An 11,789-nucleotide genomic window follows, 5' to 3' on the forward strand; every position below is an offset into this window, starting at 1 on the left:
TAACAAGTTATGTTAAATATATCGTTTCTTAAAAAGTTGTAGCAAATTGTTTAGTTCGAATCAATTTATGAAAACTGCTTAGCAACAGTTATGTCGATTCAGCATAAAAGTAATGATTGCGAGAAACTGCAGTTATAGCCGTTGCAGTCGATAATAGAATTCCGTTTTCTCTCATATAATTTGAAAGTAAAAAGTGTAGGTGGGTTAATAAATGTATATAAAATAAAATCGTTATTTCATTATTTCGAATTCGTTAAAAGTGATGCATGAAAATAATATATTCTATTATACAAAATAATTTCATTATTTCGCTACTTGATGTTTTTACAATTGTCTTATTTACATTGGTCGGTGAATACCGAAGCTATCTTGCAACATTATTAGTAATTCTTTCTATTAAACATGGTTAAACCAATGACATTCAATAAAACGCAATGATACTTATTGCTTTTATTAACACAACTAAACGACAATACTAGTATGTATCAGTATGTATGTACGCCTTTAGGGAGATCGCCGCGAAACTATTTACAAGCAAAGAACACGGTGATGTGAACACATTCGTCCTCGTAACTCAGCTCGAACGTTCGAAGTCGTGTGATAAAAGTGACATAAATAATCGCCTATCAAGATGCCTAACATCATAAACGACATCAAATTAGATTTCAAAGACGTTTTGTTACGTCCGAAAAGGAGTACATTGAAAAGTAGATCCGATGTAAGTAATATTTTCAATTTCACGAAAGTTTACATATGTCTGCATCCTTAGATCTTTTTTATGAAACCCATTTAAATGGTATGCACAGTAGAACATAATCTAAAATTATAATGATAGAACACACCCAACTTTTTTTCTTGGAATCTAGCACTGAAAAATACTCTCATACATCCGTATAATAAAAAAAATGTCCTTAGAAACTGTTTCATTTAACTTAACCAGAAATATCATGTTTTCTAATTTTTTAAATTTGAATTATTTGGTAATGAGCAATACGTTTTACAATTTTAGGTTGATCTATTCAGAGAAATTACATTTCGTAATTCAAAACAAACTTACAAGGGAATTCCTGTGATGGCATCAAATATGGATACAGTAGGAACATTTGAAATGGCAAAGGCATTATCCAAGGTACATTTTAACACCATATAATACTCATCAATTCAAATTTTTATATTAGTTTTGTTATATTCTAGCATGGTCTCTTCACTACTATTCATAAATATTATACTGCAGAGGAATGGAAAGATTTTGCGATACAAAATCATGAATGCCTTAAAAATGTAGCTGCTAGTTCTGGTACAGGAAAAGAAGACTTTGAACGATTGTCCAGTGTTCTAGCTGCTGTCCCTGAACTATCTTTCATTTGTTTAGATGTTGCTAATGGATATTCGCAACATTTTGTAGAATATGTTAGGAAAGTGAGAGCCGAGTACCCTAGTCATACTATAATCGTAAGTAATTCTGTAATTTTTGTTATCATTTCTAAAAGGATCACAAAAAAAATATTGCTTAATTATTTAGTACCATTTATTTCTCTATAGGCAGGGAATGTGGTAACTGGAGAAATGGTAGAAGAACTGATACTATCTGGAGCAGATGTGATTAAAGTTGGTATTGGCCCTGGATCTGTGTGTACTACACGCATGAAAACTGGTGTAGGATATCCACAGTTAAGTGCTGTAATCGAATGTGCTGATGCTGCTCACGGTTTAAAAGGTCATATAATTTCGGTAAATATTATATACTATAACTTTACAAGTAGCAATACAGGTAATGAAACCTTCTTACATCCTTGTACACCAAATGATTCTAGGATGGAGGTTGTACTTGTCCAGGCGACTTAGCAAAAGCTTTTGGCGCTGGGGCCGATTTCGTGATGGCAGGCGGTATGTTTGCTGGACATGACGAATGTGGAGGAGAAGTCATAGAAAAGAATGGGAGAAAATTGAAATTATTTTACGGCATGGCTTCGAGCACAGCAATGAAGAAACACGCTGGAGGTGTTGCTGAATACAGGTTTGTATACAAATAATTGGAAATGCCTTGACCGTAATCGTTTTTTAATTTGTTTAGATCTTCGGAAGGTAAAACTGTAGAAGTACCTTACAAAGGTCTAGTGGAAAATACTATTTTAGACATACTGGGCGGTCTACGCTCTGCGTGTACGTACACGGGAGCTTCGCGATTACGCGAATTACCACGTCGTGCTACATTTATACGTTGTACGCAACAATTAAATCCCATGTATGGCCCACCACCGGAAGTTTGAAGTTGTCTTAATAGTACGATTTCTTGTAGTACAGATTTAGTTGAAAAGTTCTCCCGATTAGGTCAACCAATGAATTTGTATTATTTGCTGGCAAATAATATTTACAAAACTTACGAGGCTATAATTAACATAGATGTATATACGTTTTGACAATAATTTTGAATTACAATTATAGAGCTCAAAGGAAGTATTAAACGCTTGAAGCACAAATATACATTCTATTATTGTATTTATATTCTTTTTATGAACATTGTACGCATAACTGTACATATATATCTGTATTATTATATGTTTTTAACAAATAAGCAGCATTTAAATATATCAAAATAAATGAATTCGTATTTGATATACATAATACATGTAATAGCTTTCAATAAGTCGTATGTACATATGTACAAAGCGAATTTACTTGCAACACATGTTAATATAAAACAGAATAACATATTTAAAATACATAAGCCAAATAAAATATATTCTAAAGACAATTAAAAAATTTATTGAAAAAAGATTTCTACCATCCTGTTAAAAATTCATACTTTTACAAACCTTTCCTTACGACCCTATTTCTCCCTTTCTACGAATGCTGAAAGTAATATAATGTATAAAATATTACAAACATATTTATACCTACCAATTGATTTTCTTCGTTAGAAGCAATGGTAAGTTCCGTTGTGCCTGAAACATTTTCATTACTCTTTATTCATTGTTATAATTCGAAAAATATAATGTATGTTATAATGTAATTTTTAAAAACATTCTGTACAAAATTTAGTCCTTGCAATTATATTTAAATTTTGTTATTAATACATAATACAAAATGAATTGATTACTTACAAACAACCTTTGATAGTAGTTGAAAAAAAACCAAGTACTGTTTATTTTTACTTACTTCGATTATGAATTGTAATTGATACATAAAAAAACATACTCTTGAAATACATAGATGTAAATATAAATTCTGTTACGTACATGCTGTAATATAAAACAAAAAGAGAACTATTTTCTTTAACTTAAATATTTACGTTTAAGATACTATTCATATTACAAACTTTTTAGTTACGCTTATTCAAATTTTACGAAACGATACGTAAGACTTGATAGACACAGTGAACAATTGTTAATAAACAATTGGTAGTAAATTGTCCGTTACTTAAAGTTATACCAAACCACTGCCCGTTTTAATTCACGACTGAAACAAAAAAAATAAATCAAAATTTGAATACTTTTCATCCCTATCATTTATGTGGCAACATTAATTTCGTATGGATCGTAGATACAACTAAATTAGACTGTGGTTTAATAAGTCGTTATTTGTATAAACTTTTACTGAGATTATATTGCTTGTGTTAAATGTATATACACACACACATATTCAACTATGAAATTATATTTAAATAATATAAAGAAAATAATTAATTATATTACATTATATAAATAAAATGTTTATCCTGAAAAGTATTGATTTTGTGTTTTAAAATTTCACCTAATAAATGTATGACTGGAGAAAAAGAATTTTAATTTCATAACATATTTGAAAGTTTGTTACATAAAAAATCAGATTTATTTTAACTACAAATAAGTAAAATATAACATAAAAAGGAACAACAAGAATATAACAAAAAATTATCAGTCACTCTTGTACACGTGTTTTTAGACAACACAATTTAAATATGTAGTAAATATTTAAACTGTGTACACGATATAAATCGTAAAATCAAATTATTCTGATTCTGCCATTTGATACAGATGATATTTTGAACTTTCGTTTTGTTCATCTTATAATTTTAACTAGTAAATATTAATAAATTATTCAATTTCAAGTTTGAATAAATGTAAATAATTTGAAAATGTAAGTTTTACATATAACTAGTAAAATCCATCGATAATTAGGTACTATGATTAATACATTCATGTGAATAACCATTTGATTAATTATTAAACAATATATATGATTATACAAGTTATACGTAACAAACAGTGATTTGATATGCCATCCATAACCCTCCAGTTTTGCAGGTCCTGATTCCTTTGAATGTAAACACATAGAATGCTGAATGAAAGATTTAAAATAGTAGATCTCCATGATGAAATTTATCGAAGAACGGGTAAACATCCCTACAATTGGCAGCTCCAAAAATCTAAAAATAGTAGTGGTACTTGACAAGAAAAAGCAAAGGAACCAAGGTAAAATTGTATTTAGTATTGTTATAATAGTATATGCGTGTACGTAGACCATCATACGTGTATCATATTCTCTTGCATACATAATAGATCAAACAATTCATAGACAATAAAAACGAATATTGGCTGTCTGTACAGCCATTTACGCTATAAAGATTTTCTATTCTTCTAAAGACAAATGTTTCATGAATGAGACAGTGAAACATAAATAATGACATATTGAAATAAGTTCTAGATGTATCTCTTATCAATACATTTTTAAAGATAATTTTTAGTACTTTTTATGACAAATGGGAAGCATAATAATATGGATATTGTTGTAGATTCCCCGTTCCTGTTTCTGACCTGCTGCTTCACCTGTCAGTTTCAATTTATGTTACAATCAGGTGTTATGGAACAAAAATACATACAATACTATAAGTAGAACACAAGTAGACATCATGTCGATATTATATTATAATGATAAACTTCGGGCACTTTTCATTACTTAAAATTAAAACCATGAGTATCCTACAATATGTATATATGTCTTTGTATATAAAAAAAAACACAAAATATTATAGTATAAATAGAACATAGTCGGTTCTAGTGGCATTTTTCAAAGTTTTATGAGTTTTGCGAAGCGATCAACTATCGTAATTTATTGTAAACAGTGTATGAAGTTACAGCAGGCATTAACCACATCCCATTGGGAAACTATCTGAAAACTATCTGAAATAAACAAACAATTATAATAAAACATATGAAACGTATATAGATATATACTGTAAATGTACTTTCAAAGGTGTAAAATATATTGTTTCAATAACCAGATAAACCATCATAAGATATTAAGACCATCATTAAAATATTAAGAATCTATCATTTTTATCAACATTTCACTCCCTGAAAGTATCAACAGTTATCAGCGCGCATATGGTATTCTCTTCTTACACCATTGATTTTCATAATAAACGATAAATATCAAGCCAATATAAATACAAGTGATCGAATATAATAGTACATGGTCAATTACATAATTAATATATAAATATTGCAAATACATATGGAAGAATAACGTATTAAAGTAAAATTACTCCGTATATAGTATGATATATTGAAAGAATTGTGTTATGTATTGTATTTTACACTGAAACGTTGACATATGTATAAAATAGAATAATAATACACATATTACTCATGAATTATGTTTGTTTGATATAAAAACTGCATTAATAGGAATTTCAAATACAACGTTTTTTAGTTTGCAAATTTATCATAGCCAATGAAAAATTAATTCGGGAAACAAATTATAAATCAAATTAACTTATAGATTAGGAAACGATGTATTCGAATTTCATATACACAAATTTTTTTCACGATTTTCAGAAACTACTTCAACAATTTAAGAATTGAATGTTATTATTGCACTCAATTTTACATTGACTTAATATAAAAAATTAAAGTTCGAACAAAATTGTATGATATAAAAAAGTAAAAAAATGGGTAAATATATGTAACTGGTAGTACCACATAATTTGTGAATATTCTATATTATATCGTAATCATACGGTAGAATTAAAAATATACATGAGTGCCAATATTCTTGTTACATTATTAAATGAAATATCGTATCATACAATTTTCTAATTTGTATTCAAGTATTTATGTAACACGCAGAAATTAACACTTACAGTTTATGTTTTCCTTGATGGAAGTTTAACTTTCTGTATTCGTTTGCGAATAAGGATAGTTCTGATAGCCCCCGGGGAAAGATGGATTTTGTTGACCAGCTTGTGGTTGGGTGGCAGATCCAGCCCCTGCTGCGTAATACCCCGTCGGAGTTGAACCAGGATTTATTGTTGGATAACTACCATAAGTTTGTGGAAACGCGTTAGGAGCACCGCCCGGTGGACCTGATTGACCTTGCATGCTCTGTTGCATTTGTTGTTGAGCCATTTGATTGTTCTGCATTCCCAACTAAAATTTGAGCGTATTATCTTATCGGTTTTCATACAGGGCGAATCACCTAACCTATAACCTCAAACAGCTTAATGACTTCAACCATACAATTCAAGAGCTATTCGAGGTGATGAAATTTGGTGGTTCACCCTGTATAAAAGCCAGGTTTATTATAGTTCTTTCTTGCTTGTAGCGTTAACGTACCTTTCCCGCTTTCATTTGAGCTTCTATAGCTTCTGCTTCTTTTATTTTACCAATACTTCTATAGTATTCTGCCCATTGTGCACTGTAGTCGGCTTGACCTCCATTTTGAGTAGCTCCCGTTTGCTGTGGTTGTTGAGGTTGTTGCTGTTGTGGAGCTGGTCCAGAATTACCAGCTGTTGTAGGGTTAGGTTGATTCGGAGGATTCCCTGTAAGAATGGATATTCGTAAGTTGAAGAATTAATGAACAAAAATTGTTGTATCATTTATTATTATTTACCTGTTGGTGGATTGTGATCCTGTTTTCCTTGTTTCGCTTGTTGCTCGATCATATCTGCTTCTCTATGCATACCGAGCGATCTGTAATATTCCGCCCATTGCGCACTATAATCCGGTTGTCCTGTTTGTGGATTTACTTGAACAGGTGCTTGGTTGCCTGCATCTATAACAATAAATAATTGTATACTTAAGAATTAAGTATTTGTACTTTCTTAATAAAAAAATAAAAGTAAACGTACTTGTATCGGTTGTTTGAGGTTGATTTGGCCATGCTTGATAAGCTGTTCCAGTATTCCAGGTTGGGTTATATCCGATTGCCCCTTGTGCGCCAGTAAACGATGGGTTAGCCGGTGCCTTTATTTAAATTAACGAAGAATTAATAAATTAGCGATACAACAATCGTATTTATTTTTAGGTTATCCGATACTTACCATGCCTAATTTTTCACTAAATATTCTTTTTGCATGTTCAACTTGCTCAGGATTGCCACGAATTATGAAAATTTTCTCATTTTCATTACTTTGATTTCTTCTATCCAATTCACAGTGAGCCCCAGTTTGTTGATTTATTTGCTTAATAGTTTCGCCGCCTATGGTAATTAAAATAAACAATTGAATTATCTTTATCTTTGCGAACACAAACAATATCCGTAAATTAATGCAACTTTACCTTTTCCAATAATAATACCACACTTTGACGATAAGACAGTAAATGTTGTTTCTACTTTATCTTGCATAGGTCCTCCCTGACGTCTGTCCCAACCTCCGTATTCATTTGGATTACGATTGCCGCCAAATCCATTGCCTCGCGGACCACCACTTCTTGCTCCCATGTTACCTCTACCATCATCTCTTCTCTAAGAAAATAAGATTTGAAGAAAGAATAGCATATCCTCTACTTGTAGAATACAATAACATGAACAAACGCTTAGTGTAGTACTTACCATTACACTGTCAATGAGTTCTTGAATGCGTTGACGAACTTGTTCTACAGCTTGATGTTTCCCAGATAATATACATTTTCTATCTCCGGGACCATCTTCTCTTCCCTGTTGGAACTGAACTCTTGCACCAGTTTCCGCCTGTATTTTTTTTATCATGTCTCCTCCTTTACCAATGACAACGCCTACCGCTGCTCTCGGAACAAGTACCTGACGAATAAATACATTATATTTTCTGTATACGGATGTCATTGGCATGTTAATTATCCATAAAATATACGTATTGTACCTCTACTCCATCGGTGGTTCCACCACCACCTCCACCACCGCCGCCGCTACCGCCGCCGCCACCTCCAGAACCATGATTGAAACTGCTATCATTTGAATAACTTCCGCTCCTATCGCTAGTTCTTGCACCTCTATGAAACATTTGCATTTCTTTTTCAGCTATTAATTCATATACTAATTGTTTGGCATATTCAACTTTTTGTGGATCACCCGTTATCCTACACGAAGAAAGACATATGCAACTGTTACTATTGTCGGAAGACCTTCGATTTTTAAAAATTGCAATTATTACCTCAAAGGTTTTTCTTGTTCTTGAGAAGGTCCTTCTTGAATAACAACCATCTTAGCTCCAGATTTCTCTTGAAGTTGTTTTATCGTTTCTCCCCCTTTTCCAATAATTAAACCAACTTTAGGCCCAGGAATCATTATTTCGACAAATCCGGGATGTCCCATCATACCACTATTATTCCCACTCATATTCATATCGCCAATTCCTTCAGTTCTACTTCTCTGATTGACAATTGATAGTACCAATTCTTTAGCTCGACTGCAACACACATAATTTAAATGTGCGATATAATTTTGAATAATTTCTAGTTCAATTATAATCTATCGATATACGATAATGTAATTTGTTTGCAACACATAATGTGATGTCTACTGTGTGCCAAAAATATAAGTTACAAATGTCACATTATTCTTTGTTTGACAGAGAGTTATTTCTTAAGTGTATAATAAAATCAAATTCCATGTTAAAATGTCATAGGCTTAATTATAAGCAGATTTAAATAAATAAAAAGTTCAATTTTCTTCCTGTTGCGAATAACACGTCCCCATGCATATCCTATCCTCCTTCCATCCTTCTTTCTCCATATCCTATTGAAAGCAAAAAACTATTAGTAAGTACAAAATTATTAAATTAAAAGCCACAACTTATGGATAAATTCTCAATGAGATAAATATTCTGAAGCATATGTAAAGTCAAGTATGAGCCCGCTATTCACATCCAGGTGCTAAATAAAGATTCTGTAAAACATTTGACAATTTCAGTACGCGAAAGCATGTAACCTACATTTAAGAAATGCATGTTAACATGAAATGATAGCATATGAAGTATACTAGATACACGCAAACTATATTTCACCAGTACTATTCGTGCGTAGAACACATTTTCTAACGGATACGCTTAGAGTGTACAAAGCACTGTAATATTATATTACAATACTGCAGTGATTTTCAAAACCATTTTGTTGAAATAAATAGTTGATACTTTCAGGTGTTTCTAGGAGAATCGATGACATTAACTATGTGGATAATTTGTTAAGTAAATTAGAGTCTAAAAAACTTCCTATACATCAAATACAAGGAGGATAGCAGGTTTGTTTTTCTGTACATGTGTTATTATATATGTGAACATGTATAAACATATATGTAAATACATATTTATATGTATGCACAATAACTCTATATGTGTACAATATATACAATAACTGTATATACATATATATTGTACATAAGTATATGTACAAATGTAAAATATATATTTTTCATTATATAGTGTGATTAACAAGGGCCACTTCATGTAGCACAATAATGTAATCCTTTCATCTAGACATGAGTTTGTAAAGTGGAAATTGCATTGCATACAAAGTAGTTAAAATTAACGAAATAAGAAGGGAAAAACAAGTTACTTGACAGCTTCTCGTGAGCCAGTTAATGTGCAAACACGTTCAGGTAGCCCACCACTTTCTGGTGCCATCTGTATCTTACATCCTGTTTCGCTTTGCAATCTTGTTATTTGTTCTCCACCTCTGCCAATTACTGCAAACATATCATTATTAATTAATAATGCATACACTGAATGTTAAATCAAAATGTGTAGTCACAATAAAATAACAGGAACATTTAATGAAATACAAACATGTAAATTTATATTTAATCATTTAATTGTATGTAGAAAAATGTTTATAATTTCACTTGTACTTACTCAAACCAACCATTTTATCTGGAACTCTGATATCTTCATTACAAATACCTCCTACATTCCCAATTGGTCCTGAGGATGATCCTGTTGGTCCTGATCTTCCACCTTGACTACTTGAATCTCCTAATGAATTACTTCCTGGTGGACCACGAAGTCCAATTAAAGGATCTGCTACTAACGATGCCATTTTCTTTGCTTCTGGTTCTGGAAGGATAACTTGATTGTTATCCAATAAATAAAGATGGATTTTTTACTTTCAAGAAATGTTAAGCTACATCTGAATTCAACAGAATCATTCCTTTATGTAAAAATAATTTCTGACAAGATTCAAATAATAATTTTTAGGTAAATTACATTAGTAATTCCAGTTTTCCTAATTTTCTGATTCCTAAAATATTTAACGAAATATAACTTTTGTATGTATATAACATTCTTACCTGAGCCGTCTTCAAGAGGACGCTTTAACTTGGCATCTTGATTATTTTGAGCACCAGCAGGATTAATCTTAGCAGCTATCTAAAAATTAGAAGTCATATTTACATGGCAATTATTGCAATAACTTATACACATAGTATAACTATTTATTAGATGGTATTTGAACAATTAAATTTCAGTCTACAGATTTATGCTATCTTTACAAAGTCCAAAGATTAAATAACCCTCTACAACTGTATGAATATAAGTGATTTTATTCGAGTAAACAATACAATACATAAATGTTTCGTAACATTGTTAGTACAGTAATAAACATTAACGTGAAAGTTAGTTTCTTCAATACTTTTCCAATGAAAATAAGAAAACGCTGAAATACAAGATCATTATCCTGAACGAATAAAGTTGGTAATGCGGTTACAAATTATTTGTTTATTAACAACGTATATCGGGATATGGTTTTATGTATGTATAAAAAACTGTATAGCCTACTTACGAGATTTTAATTAGATCCTAACCTATGCTACATTAGTTTGACGTACTCACTTACTTGTTTTGCACGTTGCAAAGCCGCCGCAAACGCGGAGCTTTGGCTAAAATTTTGAGGCGGAGCAACCGCTGAATAGTCACTCATGATGGAACATGAAGCAGCAATACGAGTGGAACTATTACAATATTTCTTTCTGGGAATTGTTATTAACAATTCGTTCTATGTAAATTCACGCTAATATTTAATGCTTCGAACGTATTTCACACAAAATACAAATATTACAACGCTCTGGTTTAAAAGTACACAATAGTACAAAGCAGAGGTTTACGAGTGAAAGAACTGTGCTTTCACAGAAGGAACGGTACAGCGCAAGCGTCGGTCATGAAACATACAACTATGAAGACCGCGATGTATACGTGTTCGAATAGCAAGCTGTGAATACAGAAAGGCCAACGCTCATAAAACAGCTCTATGAGCGGGTACCAGGTGCCCTCTGGTACCAGACAATTTCAGAAATATTTTAATATTTTATTTATTTATTTATTTATTTAAGTGTAAAGCTGTAGGAAATGTAACTATAACACTACTTCAGGTACAAATAAAATATACTAATACTGGTTTTAGCTCAAGTGGCGCCATCGGTGGCAAAACATCCAAGTTTGTAGTGAAAATAGTTCCTACTATTTTTTATAGATGGCGCCAGCAATGTTTTTGTGACTTTATATCACTTGTGCCATCTTACAGAAACGGTATGAACTATTTTCACTACAAACTTGGGCGTTT

At 31.5% G+C, this 11,789-nt stretch overlaps 2 protein-coding genes across 7 annotated transcripts; one reads left to right on the plus strand and one right to left on the minus strand.

The window, feature by feature from the left end:
• The first annotated feature begins 64 nt into the window (after positions 1 to 64).
• On the plus strand, positions 65 to 2,597 carry LOC128890232 (GMP reductase 1-like). The gene is made up of 7 exons (XM_054148548.1): positions 65 to 199; positions 509 to 718; positions 1,010 to 1,129; positions 1,195 to 1,452; positions 1,543 to 1,731; positions 1,815 to 2,017; positions 2,075 to 2,597. The coding sequence occupies exons 2-7, from the start codon at positions 632 to 634 to the stop codon at positions 2,268 to 2,270; spliced, it is 1,053 nt and encodes a 350-aa protein (XP_054004523.1). The 5' UTR covers positions 65 to 199; positions 509 to 631; the 3' UTR covers positions 2,271 to 2,597.
• On the minus strand, positions 2,591 to 11,374 carry LOC128890225 (far upstream element-binding protein 3). Of its 6 annotated transcripts, none has more exons than XM_054148533.1 (14): positions 11,067 to 11,373; positions 10,522 to 10,600; positions 10,088 to 10,300; positions 9,792 to 9,921; positions 8,393 to 8,647; positions 8,102 to 8,318; positions 7,816 to 8,022; positions 7,542 to 7,728; positions 7,304 to 7,461; positions 7,112 to 7,226; positions 6,874 to 7,035; positions 6,597 to 6,802; positions 6,125 to 6,410; positions 2,591 to 3,459 (listed from the first exon to the last, which is right to left on the minus strand). In XM_054148533.1, the coding sequence occupies exons 1-13, from the start codon at positions 11,148 to 11,150 to the stop codon at positions 6,150 to 6,152; spliced, it is 2,274 nt and encodes a 757-aa protein (XP_054004508.1). In that variant the 5' UTR covers positions 11,151 to 11,373; the 3' UTR covers positions 2,591 to 3,459; positions 6,125 to 6,149. The 6 variants fall into 6 exon arrangements, with proteins under 6 accessions (XP_054004508.1, XP_054004511.1, XP_054004513.1 ...); XM_054148536.1 differs by lacking the exon at positions 2,591 to 3,459 and adding an exon at positions 4,448 to 5,162 and having other exon boundaries at positions 6,874 to 7,029; positions 11,067 to 11,374; XM_054148538.1 differs by lacking the exon at positions 2,591 to 3,459 and adding an exon at positions 4,448 to 5,162 and having other exon boundaries at positions 6,125 to 6,398; positions 11,067 to 11,374.
• Between the last annotated feature and the right edge of the window lie 415 nt (positions 11,375 to 11,789).

This window comes from Hylaeus anthracinus, unplaced genomic scaffold (genome assembly GCF_026225885.1).
Source record: "Hylaeus anthracinus isolate JK02 unplaced genomic scaffold, UHH_iyHylAnth1.0_haploid 12000, whole genome shotgun sequence".
Lineage (NCBI taxonomy): Eukaryota > Metazoa > Arthropoda > Insecta > Hymenoptera > Colletidae > Hylaeus > Hylaeus anthracinus.

Bases quoted from the DNA above. Each gene is read 5' to 3' on its own strand.
- LOC128890232 (XM_054148548.1), top strand. From the start codon at position 632: ATGCCTAACATCATAAACGACATCAAATTAGATTTCAAAGACGTTTTG. The intron at 719-1,009 runs GTAAGTAATATT...TTACAATTTTAG, and splicing joins CATTGAAAAGTAGATCCGAT to GTTGATCTATTCAGAGAAAT. The intron at 1,453-1,542 runs GTAAGTAATTCT...ATTTCTCTATAG, and splicing joins ACCCTAGTCATACTATAATC to GCAGGGAATGTGGTAACTGG.
- LOC128890225 (XM_054148533.1), bottom strand. From the start codon at position 11,150: ATGAGTGACTATTCAGCGGTTGCTCCGCCTCAAAATTTTAGCCAAAGC. The intron at 6,803-6,873 runs GTAAATAATAAT...CCATTCTTACAG, and splicing joins GGATCACAATCCACCAACAG to GGAATCCTCCGAATCAACCT. The intron at 6,411-6,596 runs GTACGTTAACGC...CTCAAATTTTAG, and splicing joins CTCAAATGAAAGCGGGAAAG to TTGGGAATGCAGAACAATCA.